The sequence below is a fragment of the Bos indicus x Bos taurus genome, chromosome 8 (genome assembly GCF_003369695.1).
Source record: "Bos indicus x Bos taurus breed Angus x Brahman F1 hybrid chromosome 8, Bos_hybrid_MaternalHap_v2.0, whole genome shotgun sequence".
Lineage (NCBI taxonomy): Eukaryota > Metazoa > Chordata > Mammalia > Artiodactyla > Bovidae > Bos > Bos indicus x Bos taurus.
In genome coordinates this window covers 76,936,679-76,963,688 of record NC_040083.1, presented here as the reverse complement: position 1 = coordinate 76,963,688, position 27,010 = coordinate 76,936,679, and the positions used below count along the sequence as shown (strand labels likewise).

Genomic DNA, 27,010 nt, shown 5'->3' with positions numbered 1-27,010 from the left:
GTAAGGAATGAAGTGCTGATAGATGCTATAGTATGGATGAACCTTGAAAACATTTTGCTAAGTGAAAGAAGTCAGTCACAAAAGACCTTATACTGTATGATTCCATTTATATCAGATATCCAGAATAGCCAAATCTATACAGACAGAAAGTAGACCAGTGTTGCCTAGAGAACAATTGAGGGAGGCAGGGATTAGGAGAGAATGGGAGATGATGCTAGTAAATTGTGGGTTTCTTTTTGGGCTGATGAAACTTTTTTGAATGGGTTATGGCTGTACAACTCTATGAATATATTAAAAAATAATTGTGCAAGTACAACTTTCCAAAACTCGACCAGGAAGAAATAGAAAATCTTAACAGACCCATCACAAGCATGGAAATTGAAACTGTAATCAAAAATCTTCCAGCAAACAAAAGCCCAGGTCCAGACAGCTTCACAGCTGAATTCTACCAAAAATTTAGAGAAGTGCTAACACCTATCCTGCTCAAACTCTTCCAGAAAATTGCAGAGGAAGGTAAACTTCCAAACTCATTCTATGAAGCCACCATCACCCTAATACCAAAACCTGACAAAGATCCCACAAAAAAAGAAAACTATAGGCCAATATCACTGATGAACATAGATGCAAAAATCCTTAACAAAATTCTAGCAATCAGAATCCAACAACACATTAAAAAGATCATACACCATGACCAAGTGGGCTTTATCCCAGGGATGCAAGGATTCTTCAATATCCACAAATCAATCAATGTAATACACCACATTAACAAACTGAAAAATAAAAACCATATGATTATCTCAATAGATGCAGAGAAAGCCTTTGACAAAATTCAACATCCATTTATGATAAAAACTCTCCAGAAAGCAGGAATAGAAGGAACATACCTCAACATAATAAATGCTATATATGACAAACCCACGGCAAACATTATCCTCAATGGTGAAAAATTGAAAGCATTTCCTCTAAAGTCAGGAACAAGACAAGGGTGCCCACTTTCACCATTACTATTCAACATAGTTTTGGAAGTTTTGGCCACAGCAATCAGAGCAGAAAAAGAAATAAAAGGAATCAAAATTGAAAAAGAAGAAGTAAAACTCTCACTATTTGCAGATGACATGATCCTCTACATAGAAAACCCTAAAGACTCCACCAGAAAATTACTAGAACTAATCAATGACTATAGTAAAGTTGCAGGATATAAAATCAACACACAGAAATCCCTTGCATTCCTATACACTAATAATGAGAAAACAGAGAAATTAAGGAAACAATTCCATTCACCATTGCAACAGAAAGAATAAAATACTTAGGACTATATCTACCTAAAGAAACTAAAGACCTATATATAGAAAACTATAAAACACTGGTGAAAGAAATCAAAGAGGACACTAATAGATGGAGAAATATACCATGTTCATGGATTGGAAGACTCAATACAGTGAAAATGAGTATACTACCCAAAGCAATTTATAGATTCAATGCAATCCCTATCAAGCTACCAACAGTATCCTTCACAGAACTAGAACAAATAATTTCACAATTTGTATGGAAATACAAAAAAACCTCAAATAGCCAAAGCGATCTTGAGAAAGAAGAATGGAACTGAAGGAATCAACCTACCTGACTTCAGGCTCTACTACAAAGCCACAGTCATCAAGACAGTATGGTACTGGCACAAAGACAGAAATATAGATCAATGGAACAAAATAGAAAGCCCAGAGATAAATCCACGCACATATGGACACCTTATCTTTGACAAAGGAGGCAAGAATATACAATGGTTTAAAGACAATCTCTTTAACAAGTGGTGCTGGGAAATCTGGTCAACCACTTGTAAAAGAATGAAACTAGACCACTTTCTAACACCATACACAAAAATAAACTCAAAATGGATTAAAGATCTAAACGTAAGACCAGAAACTATAAAACTCCTAGAGGAGAACATAGGCAAAACACTCTCTGACATAAATCACAGCAGGATCCTCTTATGACCCACCTCCCAGAATATTGGAAATAAAAGCAAAAATAAACAAATGGGACCTAACTAACCTTAAAAGCTTCTGCACATCAAAGGAAACTATTAGCAAGGTGAAAAGACAGCCTTCAGAATGGGAGAAAATAATAGCAAATGAAGCAACCGACAAACAACTAATCTCAAAAATATACAAGCAACTTCTACAGCTCAACTCCAGAAAAATAAATGACCCAATCAAAAAATGGGCCAAAGAACTAAATAGACATTTCTCCAAAGAAGACATACAGATGGCTAACAAACACATGAAAAGATGCTCAACATCACTCGTTATCAGAGAAATGCAAATCAAAACCACAATGAGGTACCATTTCACGCCAGTCAGAATGGCTGCGATCCAAAAGTTTACAAGCAATAAATGCTGGAGAGGGTGTGGCGAAAAGGGAACCCTCTTACACTGTTGGTGGGAATGCAAACTAGTACAGCCACTATGGAGAACAGTGTGGAGATTCCTTAAAAAACTGGAAATAGAACTGCCTTATGATCCAGCAATCCCACTGCTGGGCATACACACTGAGGAAACCAGAAGGGAAAGAGACACATGTACCCCAATGTTCATCGCAGCACTGTTTATAACAGTCAGGACATGGAAGCAACCTAGATGTCCATCAGCAGATGAATGGATAAGAAAGCTGTGGTACATATACACAATGGAGTATTACTCAGCCATTAAAAAGAAAACATTTGAATCAGTTCTAATGAGGTGGATGAAACTGGAGCCTATTATACAGAGTGAAGTAAGCCAGAAAGAAAAACAACAATACACTATACTAACGCATATATATGGAATTTAGAAAGATGGTAACAATAACCCTGTGTACGAGACAGCAAAAGAGACACTGATATATAGAACAGTCTTATGGACTCTGTGGGAGAGGGAGAGGGTGGGAAGATTTGGGAGAATGGCATTGAAACATGTAAAATATCATGTATGAAACGAGTCGCCAGTCCAGGTTCGATGCACGATACTGGATGCTTGGGGCTAGTGCACTGGGACGACCCAGAGGGATGGTATGGGGAGGGAGGAGGGAGGAGGGTTCAGGATGGGGAACACGTGTATGCCTGTGGTGGATTCATTTTGATATTTGGCAAAACTAATACAATTATGTAAAGTGTAAAAATAAAATAAAATTAAAAAAAAATAAAATGTGAAAAACAAAACAAAACAAAAAAAATAATTGTGCAAGTTAATTAAATGGATAAATTGTATGGTACATGTATAAAAATAATTTAAAAATAAAGAAATACCCAACTCAAAAAATAAAAAGAAAAGGACATTTGCATATGTGTTTCTGCTGATTATCACCTGAAGATAGAGAAGAATCAGATGGTTGATTGTCTCTTTATTATAATTTTTCTTTCATCTTCCATGCTTCTAGTGGCCAACTAGGTTTATTAAATGTGTGCACTTTTGTATTAATTGATAATGAATCTTAATTCATTTTTGACAGGAATTGAGTTCTCAGATTTTGTCACACGATGGAGGATTCTTCAATAGACTGGAGGATGATGTTCATAAAATTCTTACTAGAGAAAAAAGAAGAGAACAGCTTACAGAATATAATGGAACAGATAATTACACAGTTCATGAACACAACCAGGCATGTAAAATAGAAAATTCTGTTATAATCAAAGTGAAATTATTTTTCATTTTTTAAAAATGTAAACAGTGGAATTCAATTATGATTGTATAAAACTATAGTTTTAGTGTATTAGTCATTATTACACATAGATATTTATATTAAAAAGTGTGAGGTACTTCATTAATGGTTAATATTTATTGAGCATGTGCTATAGTGCTCAGTATTGTTAGGCATCTGTATCGGGGTGTGGGAATATCAAGATGGTTAAGACCATCCTTGACTTGGACACTCAGGGGAGTTGGGGATATTAAGTAGACTGTAAAGAGAATATCACTCAGCATGATGAAGAATTTAAGAGAGAGAGGAACAATTTAAAAAAAAAAAGTTTTTAAATAGAAAAGGTAATAGACCACTCCTTGGGTAATTGGGAAAGGTATATAAAGAAGTGACATTTGCAATGGATTTTGAATGCGAATAACTGTATAAACTGAGAAACAGAGAAAAACCTAAGGGAACTGCAAGAGCAATGGCCCAGAGCAATGAAAAGCATTTAGACTGAATATTCAGGAAACTGAAAAACTATGCATCTAAGAAGTAAAGACTTAAGTGAGTGTGGGATAACATGATTAGAGAAATAGATTGGAATTAGGTTATAAATGTCTTTTAATGTGAAAATAAGAAGTTAGAATTTTGTCCTGCAGACCAGGGGCTACAAACTATAGTTGGTCTGCAGTCTATTTTTGTAAGGCTCACAAGCTAAGAATGGTACTCAAATTTTAAAATACTGTTTGGAAAAATACAGAAAAAAACCCAAAAGATACTATCATATAGAGACCTCTGAGTTTGCATTTATTTTTCCCACCATAAACCACCAGTCTTCTGTTTTACTTCCTCTTAAACTATGAATCTGTTTTTTACCTTCTGTTGACCTCTAGTCTATCAATAACTGTCTTCTCAGCCTGGAGCTTGTAATAAATAATTTGAGTCATGTCCCCATGAACGCTTTCCCTTACTTCCTTGATTTTCTGGCATTCCCTTCATGTCAGTATGCAGCATTTGCTTTCACAGTACTGTCTGCCTTCTCTATTACAATTTAATTTCTGTCTAACCAGGTATTGCTGGACAATACTCTTTCCCGTTTATATTCTCTTCTGAAAATCAGTGTTGTGTAACTTGCCATATCCTCATTTCTACTTAATGGTGGTTTGATTCATTTTTTTCTGACTTTAATAAATTCCTTCCAGTGGCTATTTCAAATTGAAAAGCCCATTTTCCATCCTTTTACTGTCTTCAGTGGATGTTAGTTTTTTGTTTCTTCTGATAGATTCAGTCATTGAATAAATTAAACACCTACACTGTGTTGTTATATAGGACACACAAATGGAACCAGACTGTTAAGAATTTTTTATTCCAATGCAACAATAATATGACTTCATAAAAATAATATCACTTTATAAAAACACTGTATCACATGAAAATTTATTTTCAGCTTAGTATGGGACATCCTTGCCTGCCCTCAGGTACTTGTGAGCTTCTTCCTTTCTAGCACTGAATTAAATTTGGTGTTTTCCTGAGTTGTCTTGACTGTCAAATTTTGTGTACAATGCAAGCAACCATGTTAACATTTACAGGTAGTGCGTTTGTTTCCTCTTTTTATGTTGATTTTGATTTTCCCCTTTGTGGTTTATATCTTATTCTTTAAGCCATCTCAGATCATTGTAAGAATGATATTAATATACTCGAGCAAGTAATTAGGTGTTTCAGATCTTTATAGAGCAAAATTGGGTACACATAAGTTAAATTATTAATGTTAATGATATTTTAAAGTCAAAGTGACAGTGTAGTAGAAAGAGAATAGTCTCTGAAATCAAACAAGTCTAATAACACAAAATGTAGCACTGCAGCTTGTCAGCTCTGTTACGTTGGAATGAAATTACCTGCCTTTCGTGCACTGTTATTATGAAAGTTGGCAATCATGGTGTAAAATATTAGAGCATTTGTACACAACATGTGTTTAATAGATCATTGTTTTTGTACAAGGTAGGAAAAGTGGAAAGTCCAAAAAAAGGTAATTCATAGGAATAGAGATGAGAGATGGCTTTCTTAGGAGAAAATAATTTTTGAATTGGAATTTAAAGGACAGTAGAATTTGAACATGTGGAGGTGAGGGAGGAGAAGCTGGAATGCCATGAGTAAAAGGATGGAGGCAGTCAAGTATAAACCAGTTTAAGACAAGATTCATTGAGGAGTGTAGTATAAGTTTGACACAGTGGGTTTGGAAGGATTGTGGAGGACTTAAAAGCCTGATTTAAGATTAAGTCAGGAGATAGAAAAGAATTTTTTAAAGTTTTTGATCAGAAGACAAAGTTCTACATGGTAATATTAATTTCACTGCAGTGCCTAGGAATAACTGAAGGAAGGTGAAGACTAGTGATGGAAATCAGACAATAGGCAGTGTGGTGAGGATGTAGAAGAACAAGAAGAGATTACTAGTAGTAATGTCACTTGGTGTAGCCATTTTGGAGAACAATGTGGCATTAACTTTTACAGTTGAAGATGATGGGTGGACTGTGTGTTCTAGAAATTCTGCCTTAGATTAAACCCTGGAGACATCTTCAAGAAGAATGATTCAAGCTCAGTTGTTTGTGACAACAAAGTCAGTAGAAGAAATGAATGAATTGTAGCAATACATAACAACATGGATGAATACTAAAAACATAATCTTTAATGAAATAAGTCACCAAATAGTAATAGTTTGATGCAGTTTATATAAATTTCAAAAAATAGAAAGTTTAACTGATTGCTCAGGGATACATCTGTATGTTGTAAAAGACTATTAATAATGAAGAGAGTGACAAACACAAATTCATAATAGTGGATATTCTCAGCAGTGGGGGAAAAGGATACGACTGGGGAGAGAAATGTGGGGGATGCCAAAATATTGGTAATGTTCACATAATCTGCATATTGGTTTATTTTTCTTTTTACTTGCCATGTCAATTTATATATTCTTTTGCACATGTAAATTTTTTCATAAGTAAAAAAGTTGAGTATTTTGTCATCTCATTCAGTGTAGTGGGGGGAAAAGGAATATTGAGGCCATTAAAAAATACTCTCTTTTTATCTACCTCCATCCTCTCCTCCTCACACTCCTTTTTCAGGGAAAACCTTTTTGCAAATGTTAAAATCATTTTAAACTGTGTATTAGTGTACCAGAAATTTTTAAAGGTGAAAAATACATCCATGATAATTCAATCAGTCTTTAACATTTGGTTTCATTTTTGTATAGTACTTTTCCAGGGAAACACTACATGCTTAGGTATTTTAAAAATCACTAACAATAAGGAATATAGTTTTTGTAGCCCCTTTTCTAAACTGTAGTTATATTCTGTCAAGTCAACATTCTGTAATTGTTCATTACTCAGTATTTTTTTAAACTATTTTCTGTAAGTTTTTTTTAAGGTTTATTGTTTTATTTATTTTGGCTCTGCTGGGTCTTTGTTACTGCGCACATGGGCTTTCTCTAGTTGGAATGAGCAGGGGTTACTCTTTGTAACCCCTATGGTGTGCAGGCTTCTCATTGTGGTGGCTTTTCTTCTGCAGGGCACAGGCTCTAGGTACTTGGGCTTGGTAGTTGTACCAAGGACCTAGGGCACAGGCTCAATAGTTATGGTACACTGGTTTAGTTGTTCCAAGGCATATGAGATCTTCCCAGACCAGGGATCAAACGCATGTGCCCTGCATTGGCAGGCAGATTCTTAATCACTGGACCACCAGGGAAGCCCTGTTACTGTATTATTGAACATCTAGGTTGTTTAGAACTGGTCACCTGGTATTCATCTATTTACTTTTTTGATGAATTTGTCCTCGGAGTAAATACATTCTTAAAAATAGTTGCATCAAAGCGTGTAAACACCTGTATTGCTCTTGATATGTATCAACATTGTCTTCTGGCAGCAGGATGTGAAGTTACTAACTTCTCCACAGCTTCACTGTGTGTGTTTGTGTGCGCGCGTGTATGTGTGCACACATGGCATGCGTGCTGAGTGACTTCAGTCATGTCCAACTTTGCGACGCCATGGACTGTAGCCCATCAGGCTCCTCTGTCCATGGGATTCTCCAGGCAAGAATACTCAAGTGGGTAGCCAATCCCTTCTCCAGGGGATCTCCCCGACCCAGGGATCGAACCCAGGTCTCCTGCATTGCAGGTGGGCTCTTTACCATCTGAGCCACCGGGGAAGCCCACAGCTTCACTGGCCTTCCCTGTCAATGGTCTTTAGGGCTCTGTTTTATTAACTGCCTTTGTAGCGTATTTCACTCTGTTGTTCTATGAATACCTTAGCCTCACTATGCTGAAACTTGAGGTCATCATTTACTTTCCAAACCAAGCATTCAACTTGACCTCATCATTTCTGTTTGGGGTTTTGTCATTTTATCCAGATATTCTGACTGTGAATCTCCCTTTTCACTTTTCTGTTTCTCAAAGTTTGGGAATTTTTAATCTCTGAAATAGTTCTCAGATATATCTTCTCTTCCACTTTAACATTTCTCTAATTTAGAATCTCATTATCTCTTACTGGTATTATTTCAGTAACCTAATAAGACTTCCTGCCTCCTGCCTTCTAATTCTAGGTAATTTATCTTATACACTGTTAATAGATGACTTTTTAAAGAGTAAGACTTCCATCCTGCCACACCATGTCCTTAAGCTTCAGTGTCTGTTGAATCATTTACTAAAGCCCTCAAGCTTTTCAAATGAAGAGTCCCAATCCATTTAACCAGTCCTAAAATAAATTTAGTAGGTTGCTACCAGCACTCTCAAAAAAAAGTCATCAGCATATATGACATCTTTTCATATTTTATGAAATTTGTTCCAGTGTACATATGTTTATATACATAAATACAAATATGTATACATACACTGACATGTTTATGTATTGAGTCATGATGTAAAACATTCCTTAACGTGGATCAGTGTCAAACAAGTTTGAAAGCATTGTTCTACAGTGTAGCTTCAGCCTAAATAACTTTAGTCATACTCTTTCCAGTTTTTTCTTCTAGCCAGACCAGAGCACTCCTGTCACAATGTTAAATCTTTCCCAGCTTTGCTCAAAGTTCATTTCACATGTCATCTACCCTGATGCTTTCTCACATTTCCCTGTTCCAGCCCCAAACACAGAAAACCTGGATATGATCTTTCCTTTTTTCTCTATACCCTATAGCATTTTGGTTTTCTTATGGCACATTTCACACAGCACATTTTTATTTGTTGTTTGTAGACTACAGATCCCTTGTGGACATAGATTTATACACCTTTTTATTTTCATTTTAGTATAATCTACTTAGAAGATAATTTTAAATTTTAATGAAATATAACATTTCATAAAAAATGAGTGTACCTTATAACAGTAAGATTTTCTGTTTTAAAAACTGCCAATTATTGTAAAAATTCTAGAAATAACTGCTAAGAACTTATAATGCAAAAATAAATATTTGAGGGCTTAATATATGTTTGCTAGATATTATATTAAGTACTTAAATTTATTATTTCATCTAATTCTCACAATTAACTGTGAAGATAACAGGTATCTTTATGATCGCCAGTTTGCAGATACAGTAGGAGAAAAACTGACCCTAATCTCATTCAATTTAAGTCTGAATTTGGCAATAAGGAGTTCATGATCTGAGCCACAGTTAGCTCCCGGTCTTGTTTTTGCTGACTGTATAGAGCTTCTCCATCTTTGGCTGCAAAGAATATAATCAATCTGATTTTGGTGTTGACCATCTGGTGATGTCCATGTGTAGAGTCTTCTCTTGTGTTATTGAAAGAGGGTGTTTGCTATGACCAGTGCATTCTTTCGGCAAAACTCTATTAGCCTTTGCCCTGCTTCATTCTGTATTCCAAGGCCAAATTTGCCTGTTACCCCAGGTATTTCTTGACTTCCTACTTTTGCATTCCAGTCCCCTATAATGAAAAGGACATCTTTTTTGGGTGTTAGTTCTAAAAGGTCTTGTAGGTCTTCATAGAACCATTCAACTTCAGCTTCTTCAGCATTACTGGTTGGGGAATAGACTTGGATTACTGTGATATTGAATGGTTTGCCTTGGAAACAGAGATTATTCTGTCGTTTTTGAGATTGCATCCAAGTACTGCATTTCGGACTCTTTTGTTGACCATGATGGCTACTCCGTTTCTTCTAAGGGATTCCTGCCCACAGTAGTAGATATAATGGTCATCTGAGTTAAATTCACCCATTCCAGTCCATTTTAGTATGCTGATTCCTAGAATGTCAACATTCACTCTCCATCTCCTGTTTGACCACTTCCAATTTGCCTTGATTCATGGACCTAACATTCAAGGTTCCTATGCAATATTGTTCTTTACAGCATCAGACCTTGCTTCTATCACCAGTCACATCCACAACTGGGTATTGTTTTTGCTTTGGCTCCATCCCTTCATTCTTTCTGGAGTTATTTCTCCACTGATCTCCAGTAGCATATTGGGCACCTGCTAACCTGGGAATTCCTCTTTCAGTATCTTGTCATTTTGCCTTTTCATACTGTTCATGGGGTTCTCAAGGCAAGAACACTGAAGTGGTTTGCCATTCCCTTCTTCAGTGGACCACATTCTGTTAGACCTCTCCACCATGACCTGTCTGCCGGAGCCAGCCGGCAAAGTCGATCAGGTCCCGAGAACGTGCACGGCGGGGCTAAGAAAGAAACTAAAGCAAGAGACTACAAAGATGGGGTCGAGAGGTTCAGACACGTCACCACGAAGGGACGCAGTCTGACACCAACTTTATTCAACATCTCATATTTATACAGAAAAGCGTAAGAAAGACAAGACAGTTGACATTTTTTCTTCGTTGGCCTATACATCTTACAAACAGTCACAAGAAATCTTGAGAGCATGGGAATGGCTCCCTGTTATTACTTCTTACACCAGATAACATTTCTCTGTGCGTGAGAAGTTTGCACAGAACTCCAGGTGCCTGCAGTAAATAAGCGCCTAATCTCTGGGGTGGCGGGACAGAGAGCTATGTTTGCAAGCAAACCCTCAAGGACTGAGGCAGCTCCCAGAGCTGTGTCCTTCGGACAAAGGACCCCGTTCTCACGGGCAGCTCCCCGCACCTGTCCATCTTGGGTGGCCCCACAGGGCATGGCTTAGTTTTACTGAGTTAGACCAGGCATGGTCCGTGTGATTAGATTGACTAGTTTTCTGTGATTATGGTTTCAGTGTGTCTGCCTTGCATCAGATGTCCTCTTGCATTCAGGTATGACCTAAATCAAATCCCTTATGATTATACAGTGGAAGTGAGAAATAGATTTAAGGGACTAGATCTGATAGATAGAGTGCCTGATAAACTATGGACCGAGGCTTGTGACATTGTACAGGAGACAGGGATCAAGACCATCCCCATGGAAAAGAAATGCAAAAAAGCAAAATGGCTGTCTGGGGAGAAAGAGAAGCAAAAAGCAAAGGAAAAAAGGAAAGATATAAGCATCTGAATGCAGAGTTCCAAAGAATAACAAGAAAAGAAAGCCTTCCTCAGCGATCAGTGCAAAGAAATAGAGGAAAACAACAGAATGGGAAAGATTAGAGATCTCTTCAAGAAAATTAGAGATACCAAGGGAACATTTCATGCAAAGATGGGCTCAATAAAGGACAGAAATGGTATGGACCTAACAGAAGCAGAAGATATTAAGAAGAGGTAGCAAGAATACACAGAAGAACTGTATAAAAAAGATCTTCACGACCCAGATAATCACGATGGTGTGATCACTGACCTAGAGCCAGACATCCTGGAATGTGAAGTCAAGTGGGCCTTAGAAAACATCACTACGAACAAAGCTAGTGGAGGTGACGGAATTCCAGTTGAGCTATTTCCAATCCTAAAAGATGATGCTGTGAAAGTGCTGCACTCGATATGCCAGCAAATTTGGAAAACTCAGCAGAGGCCACAGGACTGGAAAAGGTCAGTTTTCATTCCAATCCCAAAGAAAGGCAATGCCAAAGAATGCTCAAACTACTGCACAATTGCACTCACCTCACACACTAGCAAAGTAATGCTCAAAATTCTCCAAGCCAGGCTTCAGCAGTATGTGAACTGTTGAACTTCCAGATGTTCAAGCTGGTTTTAGAAAAGGCAGAGGAACCAGAGATCAAATTGGCAACATCCGCTGGTGGATCATCGAAAAAGCAAGAGAGTTCCAGAAAAACATGTATTTCTGCTTTGTTGACTATGCCAAAGCCTTTGATTGTGTGGATCACAATAAACTTTGGAAAATTCTGAAAGAGATGGGAATACCAGACCACCTGACCTGCCTCTTGAGAAATCTGTATGCAGGTCAGGAAGCAACAGTTAGAACTGGACATGGAACAACAGACTGATTCTAAATAACAAAAGGAGTACGTCAAGGCACCATACTCTGCTTATTTAACTTAGATGCGGAGTACATATGAGAAACACTGGGCTGGATGAAGCACAAGCTGGAATCAAGATTGCTGGGAGAAATATCAATAACCTCAGATATGCAGATGGTACCACCCTTATGGCAGAAAGTGAAGAACTAAAAAGCCTCTTGATGAAAGTGAAAGAGGAGAATGAAAGAGTTGGCTTAAAGCTCAACATTCAGAAAACGAAGATCATGGCATCCGGTCCCATCGCTTCATGTCAAACAGATAGGGAAACAGCGGCTGACTTTATTTTTGGGGGGCTCCAAAATCACTGCAGATGGTGATTGCAGCCATGAAATTAAAAGACACTTACTTCTTGGAAGGAAAGTTATGACCAACCTAGGCAGCATATTGAAAAGCAGAGACATTACTTTGTCAACGAAGGTCTATCTAGTCAAGGCTATGGTTTTTCCAGTGGTCATGTATGGATGTGAGAGTTGGACTATAAAGAAAGCTGAGCGCCGAAGAATTGGTGCTTCTGAACTGTGGTGTTGGAGAAGACTCTTGAGAGTCCCTTGGACTGCAAGGAGATCCATCCTGTCCATCCTAAAGGAGATCAGTCCATCCTAAAGGAGATCAGTCCTGGATGTTCATTGGAAGGACTGATGTTGAAGCTGAAACTCCCATACTTTGGCCACCTGATGTGAAGAGCTGACTCGTTTAAGAAGACCCTGATGCTGGGAAAGATTGAGGGCAGAAGGAGAAGGGGACAACAAAGAAGAAGGTGGTTGGATGGCATCACCGACTCAATGGACATGGGTTTGGGTGAACTCTGGGAGTTGGTGATGGACAGGGAGGCCTAGCGTGCTGTGGTTCATGGGATCTCTAAGAGTCAGACACGACTGAGTGACTGGACTAAACTGGTGGCTCAGTGGTAAAGAATCCACCTGCAATGCAGAAAACATGGGTTTGATCCCTGAGTCAGGAAGATTCCTTGGAGAGGAAAGTGACAATGCACACCAGTATTCTTACCTGGGAAATCCCATGGACAGAGGTGCCTGGTGTGTACAGTTCATGGGTGCACAGAAGAGTAGGACACTACTTCACAACTAAATAACAAAACATAATTTTTGGTGATTTCCACCCTTATTGTTGGGCATTTAAATTTATTTCCATTTTTTTGTTGTAATCTTCCGTGAACACTTTCATAGATACTCCCCCCTCACTTACCTATTTAGATGAATTCCTAGAAGTAAGATTCCTGGGCCTCGCTTATCTATTTAGATAAATTCCTAGAAATGAGTTTCCTGGGCCATTATAATAGTATGTATATTGCTAATTTTGATCCAAATTTTTTTTCTAAAATCATATACTGTCATCTTTATCTCTAGGCTTCAGCTATGCTTGCCTCTCTACTAGCCTTCAAACGCTCTAGCTCTTTTCTGCCTCAGGGCCTTTGTATTAATACATGCTCTTCTTTCTACCCGGAAGGCTCTTACCTCCCTCCACTTTTTACTTAGGCAGTTCCAACCCAGTCACTCTAGGTTCATCTTACAAGTGTCAGGACCTCAGAGAAAGCTTCTCTGATCCACTAGGGAATAACCCACATTATTTCCTACTGTTTCTTTTCTTCATTGCTTAAACCCCATTTCTAATTGCAACGTTTCAAAATGTAATATCTGCCTTCTCCACCAGACAAATCCCATGAGGGCAAGAATCTTTTCAGTTCTGTTCACTGTTGTATACCCAGCACCTAGCAGCTAGGTGCTCAATGAGCATTTTGTTTTAATTTATTTATTTTTTACAGAATCAGTGAGTATTTTTGGAATAAAATTATGTTGCCATGTTACTCATTAGATAAAGAGAACCAATATATATTCTTATGAAGTATGACTTTTGGTTTGTTTTTTTTTTTTTGCATTTAAGATGGCAGGGATTTAATTTGATTTTTCCTAGTTAGCCATTTGTCCCATATCCTACCATTATTCTGTAATTCAGTCTTTTCTCACTTTAAAATATAGTTAGTTATAATAAATTCTTAAACCTCTTTCTGGACTTGTTTTTCGGGTACATTGCTTTGTCAACCTAGGTACCATGACATGCTATTTTAATCATTTTTGCTATATAATATATAATTACTTGATAGGCAGATTCTACTGCATTAACTTTTGTTTCTATCCTGTGTTCTCTCAGATAAAATTTTGACTATCTTGCTAAGTTCCAAAGAAGAAAACTCTATTGAAATTGTGTTGAATGTACAAACTAATATTTAGTATTGCCATCTACAAACATGCTTTGTTCTATCCTTTTCAATATTTTATCATTCATTGATCCTGAAAATTACTAAATTTTATTCTTTGGGATTTTTTTTTATTGCTGTCAGGATAAAATGTTTTTTTCTTATATGTGTTAATTGATGATATAGTAAAAAAACTAATTTGGGGTTTTGTATTGTTATTTGTTTTTTACTTTTCTCATAAGTTTTCAGTTCTTTTAGGTTTTTAAGATAAACTAATAACAACTTGTCACAAACCACTTTTAGTATGTTTATTCCAGGATGGAAATATCTCAAAGCTCTCATATTGTTCTAGGTTACATTTGTAGTTTGAGATTAGGCATAAATATCTTATTTGCTTGTACTGTCCACAGTTACAGTTGTAAAATTGAGTTCAAGTTGAAATGTAGTTAACAGTTTAGGTTGCTTTAGAAAATGAATTAAAATTGGGATTTTTTCCTCTTAAACCTTTAGTAAAGGATATTGTAAATCAGACATGACAAAACTGTCTTATTTCTAAAATGGTGTTTTCCCTGTTTAGGAAGTAGTTCTAAAAGATGGAAGAATTGAAAGATTAAAGTTGGAACTTGAACGAAAAGATGCTGAAATCCAGAAGCTGAAAAATGTGATTGCTCAGTGGGAGGTTTGTATATATTTAGCATTGTAAACTAAAAAATTCTATAAATTTGTACATTTTCTGTTTTTATTATATGCAAATATATTTAATGTTTGATAGAAACAATATCTGCTATTTAGGTTTCTAGCTCATTGATTATATATAATCTGAATGATAATGTATTTTTATCATAGTAAAATAGGTATAACATTAAGTTTGCCATTTTGACCATTTTTAAGCATATAATTCAGTGGCATTAAGTGTTGTATAACCATCACCACTATCTGTTTCCAGAACGTTTTCATCATCCCAAACAGAAACTCTGTACCCATTGAACTCCCTATTTTTCCTTGTACTGCAGTCCTTGACCTCTAATCTCTGTGACTTTGCCTGTTCTAGGTACTTCATATAAGTGGAGTCATATGATATTTGTCCTTTTGTGGTCTGACTTACTTCACTTGCCATGTTTTCAACATGTATATCCATGTTATAGCATATATCAGAACTTCATTCCTTTTTATGGCTGAGTAATACTTCACTGTGTGTTTATACCACTCTTTTTCATTCATCTGTTGATGGACACTCATATTGTTTCTACCTTTTGGCTATTGTGAATAATGTAGCCATGAACATTGATGTCAAGTATCTGAGTCCTTGCTTTCCTTTCTTTTGGTATATACATAAGAGTGGAATTGTTGGATCATATGGTAATTCTGTGTTTAACTTTTAAAAAAAATTTTAATGTTTTTAATTGGATTATAATTGCTTTACAATGTTGCGTTAGTTTCTACTGTACAACAACGTGAATCAGCTATATGTGTACATACATACCCTCCCTCTTGAGCATGCCCCCATTCCACCCTTCTTGGTCATCACAGAGCACCAAGCTGTGCTCCCTATGCTAAGTAACAGCTTCCCACTAGCTATCTGTTTTACACAAGATAGTGTATATAATGTCAGTGCTACTGTCTCAACTCATGTGGTAATTCTGTTTAACTTTTTAAGGAACCATCAGACTTTGCATAGCAGTTGCACCATGTTGCTTTTCCCCCAGCAATGCATAAGGTTACCAGTTTCTTCATATCCTCACCAACACATGTTATTTATACAGTTTATTTTAACCACAGAACTATTACTCTTCTCCTTTCTCAGGCTTTAAAAAAAATTTATTCATCTCAAGTAGCATTCTTTTTTTGAACTAATATTGATTCACTCAACGATTATTTGTTGAATGCCTGTAATATGCCAACTGCTTTTCTGGGTCCTGTATGAAGAAAAATATGTCAGGTTCCAGCTCTGAAGGTTCTTACATTTCCCTTCCTCTTGTACTTGTGCCTTTAAGAATCATCCCTGTTAAAAACCCTCCTGAACTTCAACCACTTCTCCCTTTTCTTGTCATTTATATTTTATTTTGCTTTTGTTGAACACTTACCATGAGTTAGACACAGTGAATGCAAAGGTGAATTAGTAAGAAGGTCATACTCTAATGGAGAAGATAAATCATGTAAATAATTGCGGTACAATGTAGAATTTGTGACAGATTTGACAGAGGGTTCTAGAAACAGGAATAAATCTGTTGCTATTGAAAATTGCTAAGGATTTTCATCCAAAAAAAAGAGATAGTTTTCCCACATTGAACAGTGCATACAAAGGGAAGAGAATGGGAGGAAATGCATTGTTGCTGACATTTAGAGAAATGGGAAGCTGTAGGAGAGATTAGAGATGTTAGTTGAGGTGAGAATATGAAGGTATTTGCATTTTAGACAAGGAGAGGGCAGTAAAGGTTTTAGAAAGAAAGTGACCTGAGAGTTGTTTAGTGGAAGGTAATGCACATAGCTGAGGCCTAGAATGAAGACAAATCTGGTAACATAATTAACAGGTATTGAATGTTAAGAGGAAGAACACGTTTTTAACTGGTTTGGGAAATGGGAACTAACAGATGGTATTTAGACATGTTGAATTTGAAATGGCTGTGGATGTGGGTGTAGATGTTCAGGATGTTGAACATCTGTGTTGGACACTGTGGAGTCACAACATATATGTATTTGTGTTCTCTTTTTCATGAAGTTAAAAGTACTAATGAGGACACTATATTCCATGTGTTCTTTGTTATAAATTGCATAGTACCAGGATTTTATACTTTAAGGTTTTCATGGACATTAATACATTTCCTGTTCAGGATTATATATGCAAAACTATGTTATTTTTATGAGCAGTATAAAGAATTTTCACGGGTAATTTTGATCATTTACAATCTTTCCTTTATGAACTGGCTTTAGACCTTGACGAGTAACTAAAGATATGCCTCCCTATATACACTGATCTGAACCTTGGACAAAGGCTTGAGCTCAAGAAACAGTTTGATAAGATATTAATGTTGATTGAAGCCCTGAGAGTGAGAATTTCATAATGGATACAGTTCTATATTCCCAGTAGATATATTTCTATATTCATAATGAGTATAGTTGTAATTGATTGTATATGTTTTCCCCTTCATATTTTGGTGTTTCCAGTGGACTTACCTCCCTCCTTCATTTCCTAGCTTCTCAAAAGTCCAAAAGTCCTACTACCTTTTATGTTCACTATGCTTGCTTCTTCCATTCAGTGTATTGTCTGCAGTATCACTGAATAACATTATTGCTTTATCCTCACCAATTTACTGGACATAGTATTTAGTAAAAGTCATCTGCTGGACTTAATTTAAAATACATCAAGTTTGTTTTATAAGGAAGATTTTTGAATCTGGTAACTTCTGTATATATCTGTGTACCTGTTGAGAGAAGAAATGACAAGTTTCTTATATTAATCTATTTTCTTTTACCTCCTCTATTTCTATAATTATTAAATATATTATTTTCTCTAATGTATTAATTTATTAAATATAAATAGTTCAGTGTGTGCTTTATGTTGAATAAAGGTACTATAGGGGGAAAATTCTCTGGAATCTGATGTTAATGTGGGAATACAATTCCTAAATTGTTTATAATGTATAATTGTGTCATTTGTGTAGTTTGAAAAGAAATTAAGCCATTTTTTAAAAGTTGAAAATAACTGAAAAATATTTCAGTAGATTACTCATTTCAGCCAAAAATTATTTTAACAGTATTTAATGAAATAACAAAAGATTAGTAAAGCCTTAACTGATCAAATACAGAACTGTACTGTACAGTAACCACTGCACATGGTATAAAATTAATATGCTACATGAATTTTAAACAAAATAAAAATTTTAATTTGTATAAGTAAAGGTTAAATAAATTGAAATTTTAATTTAATAAAACTAAAAACAAGTAAAAGTCATTTTCTCAGTAACACTGGCTACGTTTCTAGTAGTTAGTAGTCACATATTGAACAGTAGCAGTTATAGAAAAGATACAGAGAGTTCTAGTATAGTACTGTATAGAACTGTGCATCGTTTTTATTTTTGTTTTCATGTAATTATTTGAATTGTATAAGGATTTTATTCAAGGAGGAAAAGTGACTCTTCAGAAAAATTTAGTTTTATTCTCTTTTCTCCACTTTTATCCTACTCTATTTATTCAGTCACCTATAATGTTGATATATATATTATTATACCAGGGATTTAAATAATATTTCTGAGTACATTTTCCTTCATCTTGTTTCTTTCAGAAGTAATTTATGTCTTTGAGCAAGTCTAGGATTCATAGCTCCATGAATTGGTAGTAAGGCATTTATCACATCATATACTTTTTAAAAAATTAAATCTTTTTATTTGATTATTAGGCAAAGTATAAAGAAGTAAAGGCAAGAAATGCACAGTTATTGAAAATGCTTCAGGAAGGTGAAAGTAAGTGATTTCTGTTTTTAGAATTAATCTTAAAAATATTTGAAGATAACTTTCCAAGATGTATGATTTATTAACTCAACAAAATAAAAAGGGTTCCCAAAATGGTATAAACTGGATTGTTTTTGATAATTTTATGATTACAAGTCTCTCTTACAGCACCTTAGTATTACACAAGTTTACAACTATTGAGGTAAGAAACTCTTGAAATTTCAATTCTTATAAATTATTGGACTACATTTAGAGGGAAAACAGGAATAACATTTTCTTAAGATTCTATTTATTAATAGAGAAGGCCTATCATCATTTCAGCTTTTCCTTCTCCCCTGTCTCTCTGCCCCCACTCTTCATCCTTTTGTGGCCACTCTAAACTTTTGGCTATAGATCACCAGTAGGAAGCCAAGGAACTCAATCAAAAATGACTAGAGATAATAACATTAGTAAAGTTGATGTTATATGAAACTCCCCACATCAGCTGCATTTCTGAATATGTATACCAGATGGCATTGATCTTGAAAGCTCTGTGAAAAATTTACATTAAGAACAAGTGTGTATTAAATTTGTAAAAGAAAATGATGAACCATATAAGACATAAAGACATGAATAGATGAGAAAATCTTTTATATAGATGAAATTAAGTATAACAGTTTCCCTTGTTTACAAATGTTAATGAAATCCCAAATGTAGCTCCTGTGAGTACTGTATAGCACTTAAGAAATTAAGAATTTATGAAGCACACCTTAAAAGATAGGTAAACAAGGTACCTAAAATTGTTTCAGATATGAAGATACTGGGAGTGGAATTGTCCAACCAAAATTTAAACTATATTAAATAGCAGTTATTAAAACAATATGAGTAAAAACCAGAAATCCTGTCCAATTGAATAGAATCAGTGCAGTTCAGTTCAGTCACTCAGTCATGTCCAACTCTTTGCGACCCCATGAATCGCAGCACACCAGGCCTCCCTGTCCATCACCAACTCCTGGAGTTCACTCAAACTCACGTCCATCGCGTCGGTGATGCCATCCAGCCATCTCATCCTCTGTCGTCCCCTTCTCCTCCTGCCCCCAATCCCTCCCAGTATCAGAGTCTTTTCCATTGAGTCAGCCCTTCACATGAGGTGGCCAAAGTATTGGAGTTTCAGCTTTAGCATTATTCCTTCCAAAGAACACCCAGGACTGATCTCCTTGAGGATGGACTGGTTGGATCTCCTTGCAGTCCAAGGGACTCTCAAGAGTCTTCTCCAACACCACAGTTCAAAAGCATCAATTCTTCGGCGCTCAGCCTTCTTCACAGTCCAACTCTCACATCCATACATGACCACTGGAAAAACCATAGCCTTTACTAGACAGACCTTTGTTGGCAAAGTAATATCTCTGCTTTTCAATATGCTATCTAGGTTGGTCATAACTTTTCTTCCAAGGAGTAAGCGTCTTTTAATTTCATTGCTGCGGTCACCATCTGCAGTGATTTTGGAGCCCCAAAAAATAAAGTCTGACACTGTTTCCCCATCTATTTCCCATGAATTGAATAGAATAGTCTTAAAGTAGAGTCAAACATTTTTTATAATTTTACTATTTTTATAATGTAACTTAACTGTTACACAGCTTAACTGTGATAAAATAGAAGTTAAATAATAATGGGAAATGACATTATTTGAACAGTTATCAACATCCTGAGATGAATTTAAATTTATGCATGTCACTGAGCTCCATGTGGATCATTTAATGAATAACGTTATGAATATAAAATAATGTTTACAAGATACATTTCTAATTGAAGAAATTAAGGATATCATTGAATACTGGATGTATGATTTTTAAATATGTAAAAATAAAGTAATATTCCTTAGGGAAAAAGTTGTGAAAAATGAGAAGGTTAACTGATAAAAACTTATTCTCAAAAATAGACTAAAATGGCTACCATAGTAATACTGGTGTCCATACTCCATACTGTAAGTCATCCAAGTAGAATAATTTTATATAGAACTACTACACGAAAAATACAGTATATTAGAGTATACAGACATTAGCATTTATAATATAAATATAAATGTAAATATAGTCAGTTCTATTATAATACAATATGTGTTCCTAAAAATCAGTAACCTTTACGAAATCATAGTTAAAGACCACAAAATTTATAGAGAAAATGGAATTAGCATACAACATTTAAAGGTTTCGTTGGTGACACATGAAAAAAATTGCGAACTTAATTAAAAAGGTAACAGTTTTATTCATGTTAAAATGGTTAAACACATAAATACTATAATAAATATGGCACTTTACTTTGAAGACACCCTAAAGTTTGCTGTAGAAGTTGGTTTCAGAAGGGTTGCAGCTTGTGTTTGTTACTATTAAGTGATGGAATGATGGAAAGTAGGTGTGGTTCTTGACATAGTGAACTGAAATAGCTGGTAGTTAATTTCAGGTGTGTGCATGGCTGCAGTTTTCTGTGTTCATGGAATTGTGCTTAAAACAAGTATACAGTTCATGTTGTTCTCTGATGTATCAGTCTCTTTGAAACACAAAACAGCATTACAGAAAAACGGTAGTTAATATATGACATGATTGTTAAAAATCACTTATTTCTCAATGAGTATGCTTAATTCTGAGGATGAAGGAGTAGAAAGTGTAATTTGTAAAAGTTCCCAGTTTGAGTTTTGAGAGACTGTGATTTGTTTCTTAACACAGCATCTCACCTTAGTGCATATCAAACTGGGAAAAATTTGAATGACAGTGTTACATTGGAAGAGCTGTGGTGATAGAGATTTCTTGCTTTCCTAAAGAGGGAAAAACCTTTAGACAAGTGAATAGTTCTGAAACTATAGATATTACATGATTGACTGTGCTCATATGAGCTACATTTATTTGATAGTGCTTTAATGGTATGAATTGGGTGGTGGCTCAGAGGTTAAAGTGCCTGCAATGCGGGAGGCCCGGGTTCAGTCTTTGGGTTAGGAAGATCCCCCTGGAGAAGGAAATGGCAATCCACTCCAGTATTCTTGCCTGGAGAATCCCATGGACAGAGGAGCCTGGTAGCCTACAGTCCACGGGGTCACAAAGAGTTGGACACGACTGAGCAACTTTACTCACTTCACTTTAATGGTATGAAAAGTCAGATGGAAATAATTTTTGTGGGCCTTAGAGTATGCACAATTGACAATTTTAACAACAACAACAAAAAACACAGTATGTTGTTTTTAAGTTTGACTAGTCTAGGTATTTAAAAGTTTTTTTCTCTACGTGAAATGTTTTATTTACTCCGTCCTTATCCTTTTAGTATAGATGGAAAAAATCAATCTTTTATCATATCTGCACAATTAATATTTTACCACCACAGAAAATGTAAATTTTCCAATGAAAACTGCTGTGGTGATAATAATGATCAGAATTTACCAGTGGAAATAAAGAGGTATATATAGGTTCAGGAATACAGTCATTAAGTATGAGGACAATTTAATCTTTGCCTGACTGCGCTGCTATCTTGGTTCACCGAAAGTATTATTAAAGTATCTGAGTGATTGGAAAGATTATACTGCTGTTTTTCCTTTTTTGTCAGTGAAAGATAAAGCAGAAATACTTCTGCAAGTTGATGAATCACAAAGTATCAAGAATGAGCTAACAATACAGGTAAGGAAAACTATTTATTCTTTTGTCCTGAATTAGGAAACTTGACTAAACAAAAATACAGCCCTTCAGCACTGCAAAAAAATGTTTTAAACCATACTTCATTATCACTGTGCCATGCTGTAACAAATGAATGAAGATTCTGTTTACTGTGCTAAGAGAGGTGTATGTGTCCTAAAGAATAGGGGAAGATAAGGTTGTATTTTAGTTGATGTGGACTATGAATATAGACATAGAAAGGGCAGGTAGAATTTACCGTGTTCATATACTTGATTTTCTCCCCTTCCCATCCTTATCCTGTGGTCTTGTCTTAGAACAGTGAACTGGTCCTGCCTGTCTTTATAATATACAGCTGAGCAAAATGCCTAATTGAAGTTGTATGTGGGGAGAGAGGTTCTCTTCTGATACTCATTAATCTAGTAATCAAAAATCATCATTGCGAGTAAGTGTTAAGAAATAAAGAGTATTGATCAAAAAAGTCTCTTTTAATTGAATATTTGGTTATAGGTAACTTCACTTCATGCTGCATTAGAACAAGAAAGATCTAAAGTGAAAGTGTTACAAGCAGAATTAGCCAAATATCAGGTATGCTTTTATAAGTGTTTTCATCACAAATAATACATTTAGAATAGGTATATACATATGAGGATAAATGTACTATTTTATTCTTAGGCCATAATTTATTCACCAAATTTGTTATTACTGGTTATCTAGTTTACATATTAGAAAATGTTAATTCTAGATATTGGTATATACAGTAATATCTAAAGTAGTTCAACATGGTCTTTGGTGCTACATAGATGATGTGGTGTATGTGCCAGTGCATCCTATTGAGGGAAGGTACATAATGATGTTTATCCCGTTACATTGTAAGTTTGACCACTTGGGTACAGCAATATCTTTTAGATATCTTATGATAAAGATATCTTCCCCCTTTGTAATCAATAAAATGTGATATTATAGTTTGAGATTGTGTGAATATTCTTTTCTTTTTACTCAATGGTTTTAGCATCCATTGATGATATTTATAACAGTTATTATTTTGGTAGTTGCAAAAGAGTGATTTTTCTAATTCTATCGTTTCTTCTGCATTTACAAGCTGGCATTGAGTATTTTTTTTCTGGATGAAGCCATAAATAATGTCATGGCTTTCTTTCAGTATATGTGTACATGTGTGAATATATACAAACATATATATATTTGTGTATACATATGTATGTGTGTCTATGTCATGATATAAAATGAGTTAATTAGTGTGGAGTCATAGTCAAAAAAGTTTGAAAGCCACTACTGGTGGACTAGAGAACATAAAAGTTGTTTAGCTCCAGCTTTTGACATCTCATCAGTCCAGGAAGGAAGATTCCCTTTGTCTGGGAAGCTCTGAAAAGGATTGTTGAATTATTATTATTTTTAAAAAACTCTTGTTTAGAAGTGAAGTTAGAGTTTTAAGCTGTATAACATTGGTAAATATATATAGTGAATATCTACCTTGTAGAAAGTTTTTTAGTAACTTTATTTTTTATTTCCCTGCTGTCAGGAAATAAATCTTGTTCTTAATACCTGTCATTATACATCTCAAGTTTTACATAATCTCTTCAGATTTTTTCCTGTGGATAAATCTTTTCAAAACTTTTATTTGTTTAGGAGTGAATAATAGAATTGTTTATTTGATTTTTTTTTTTAAAAGAAGGTTGGTATAGATATGTTTTTGAACTCTGGGAGGGAAGTTATAGGCAGAAAAAGGATGGAACAAGAGAAGCTGCCAACATTATTAAATGGGTCTGGGTTCCTTGTGCCCCTCATATAACCACCACTCTGAGAAATGTACTTTCACAGGCAAATCATTCCCAAATTTGGCTGATCATCAGAATCTCTTGGGAACTTTTTGAATTACAGATTGTTCAGCCCACTCCTAATTATCATAAATAAATAGGTTGGGACAAAGTCTGGGCATCAGAATTTTTAAAATATTACTACTTAGGTGATTCTAGTGATTAAGTTTAGGTATCTTTGCCATAGTTTATAAAAATGAAAAATTATTAAATTATTATAAATACCTTTACTATTAGTGTTAGTCACTCAGTCATGTCTGATTCTTTGTGAGCCCATGGACTGTAGCCTGCCAGGCTCCTCTGTCCATGGAATTCTCCAGGCAAGAATACTAGAGTGGGTAGCCATTCCCTTCTCCAGGGGTTCTTCCCAACACAGGGATCAAACCCAGATCTCCCACTTCAGGCAGATTCTTTACCAACTGAGCCACCAGGGAAGCCCCCATCAAAGCATTATTTATGGTTAAAATGGAGGGTAGAATAGTTATGGATGATTAAATTCTCTTTTTTGTACCTTTGTGCTTTTCATATTTTTAAAATAAATATTTGCTTTTTGAATCAGAGTAAGGCAGAAAATGTTACATTAAAAGTAATTAATGAAAAATTACTTTCTGTCTTTTAAGCTACCTTTCTCTTTCTTTGGCTCAAGTTAAGTACCATTGATAGAGTTTCATTTGGGGCAAATTAAATAGATTTTTATATGTCACTGAACAATATGAAAAGTGTAATATCTTTTCAAGCCATTGATGAACAAAATCAGATTTCTAATGCTGTCTTACATGAACAGAACTATACAACACTTGGATTGGAAATTGAATTACCAGAAGCAATTCCCCAAATTTGCTGACCATGTGGAGCAAGTTGTTTATTTTAGCATTGATCAAAATTTTTATTTTTTAAAAAGATCTTGGACAGTACAGATGAACTCTAAAAGACAAGATACTGGTAATCATAGTAAATCCAGACTAATTCAAATAGATAGCTGTTTTCTACCACCTACTTTAACCATTGATATCTGATAATTCAAATTTGCAACAAACTCAAAAAGAAGTTCCTTTCTTTTCATAGTCAAAAATGCCTTTGATCTCATTTATTCTTAAAAGGAAAATTCCCTCCAAAATGTTACTTTCTAAATAATTTACCCTATTTCTCTTTGCAGGGTGGCAGAAAAGGGAAAAGAAACTCTGAATCCGACCAGTGTAGGTGATTCCATTAGCCTTTGAGGTCAACACAAAAGGAAAACTTTCAGGGTTTTGCAAAAATGTATATATTTAATGCTGTGCAACTGCTGAACTATGCAGTTTTTGTTGAAATTTAAAATGATTAGCTCACTAACAGTCTATAATTTTATGTCCTTTTGGCTTAAAGTGAAAATAATAAAAATAGAATTCCAGCAAAAACTGATTATTGTATACTATTCATACTTCTTATCACTTTAGTTTTTCATCAGTCAATAAAATTTACTCTTCCATTAATATGTTTGGTTTTTTAAATTTCAGAAACAATGTGAAAGTGTGGTTTTTGTTCATAGCACAATCAGTTACTTGGATTTCACTGAATATTTGCTTGGCACTTTGTCCATCCTGAACCTTATAAGCTAAGCTAAGCTAAGTCACTTCAGTCATGTCCGACTCTGTGCGACCCCATAGACAGCAGCCCACCAGGCTCTCCCGTCCCTGGGATTCTCCAGGCAAGAACACTGGAGTGGGTTGCCATTTCCTTCTCCAATGCATGAAAGTGAAAAGTGAAAGTGAAGTCGCTCAGTTATGTCCAACTCGTAGCGACCCCATGGACTGCAGCCTACCAGGCTCCTCTGTCCATGGGATTTTCCAGGCAAGAGTACTGGAGTGGGGTGCCATTGCCTTCTCCAATAGGACATACAATATATTGCCAAATGGCCTATGTTCAGGCAAAACAGAAGATGGGGGTAGGAATGATTACCAAAAATAATTACCATACATATTAGAGTGTGATTTCACATTGTTTGGAAATTGAGAAAACTTGCATGAGATGGTTTTTGGAGGGTGGATACCTTTTCTGTAAATTTTTTGAGAAGCATCCCAGGCAGAAGAAGCAAAATCTGGGCAGAAATATTTATGTAAAGAATAGTCTGACTTGAGGACCAAAATGTGACACACTGAGAATAGGAAGGGTGTTGATTGGGGGGGAGTGAAGATAGACTTTTCATTAGTATAATCAATTAGTAGTTTATGGGATTGAACTTTTTTTTAGTGTAGTCAGTGAAATACAAATATGATTCATTAAAATATAGAGAGTTTTTTTGTTTTATAACAAAGATAAACATGTAAATATTGGTACTGGCCTCCAAAACCAGCATTATAAGAAAGACTCCACTTCATGACAGTCTTCAGGAAAAATACTTTATGTCATCATTACTTACATGTCTGGCTTCTTCCATCAGGTTACATGAACCTTGCAAAGAACTGTGACTTACTGTTCTCAATGTGGCACAGAGTAGATGTTAAATAATTATTTATTTAATTAATTGGTAAAGTAGTAAAGATTTCGAAGATAATTTCCCTCTAATTTACCTTTGATTAAGAATAGGTACCATCACAACCTAATTAATTAATTATATTTGGTAATCCATGATACCATATTTTTCTACCCAGTGATGAATAAAATCAAATTTCTCATGTTGACTTATATAAACAAGCTATTCAATAGAACTTGAATAGTTTCCATTATAATTGAATTACCAGTGCCCATCATATTCTCGTCTGCTTTTGATTATCTACCTGTACACTATCCATTTGGCACATTATCTAACATCTAGCACAGTGCCTGGCACATATTTCAATAAATATGCCGTTTTCTACTAG

At 35.3% G+C, this 27,010-nt stretch overlaps 1 protein-coding gene across 4 annotated transcripts in view; it reads left to right on the top strand.

The window, feature by feature from the left end:
- GKAP1 (G kinase anchoring protein 1) overlaps positions 1-25,642 on the top strand; it is a 92,068-nt gene extending 66,426 nt beyond the window's left edge. For 2 of the 4 annotated variants that reach the window (XM_027550099.1, XM_027550100.1), the window contains 6 exons: positions 3,484-3,633; positions 14,830-14,931; positions 18,649-18,712; positions 22,271-22,341; positions 22,846-22,923; positions 25,327-25,642. In XM_027550099.1, coding sequence (XP_027405900.1) covers positions 3,484-3,633; positions 14,830-14,931; positions 18,649-18,712; positions 22,271-22,341; positions 22,846-22,923; positions 25,327-25,374 — 513 coding nt within the window. In that variant the 3' untranslated portion in view covers positions 25,375-25,642. The remainder of the gene's footprint in view (positions 1-3,483; positions 3,634-14,829; positions 14,932-18,648; positions 18,713-22,270; positions 22,342-22,845; positions 22,924-25,326) is intronic. The other 2 variants (XM_027550102.1, XM_027550101.1) reach the window with 2 other exon arrangements.
- The last annotated feature ends 1,368 nt before the right edge of the window (positions 25,643-27,010 follow it).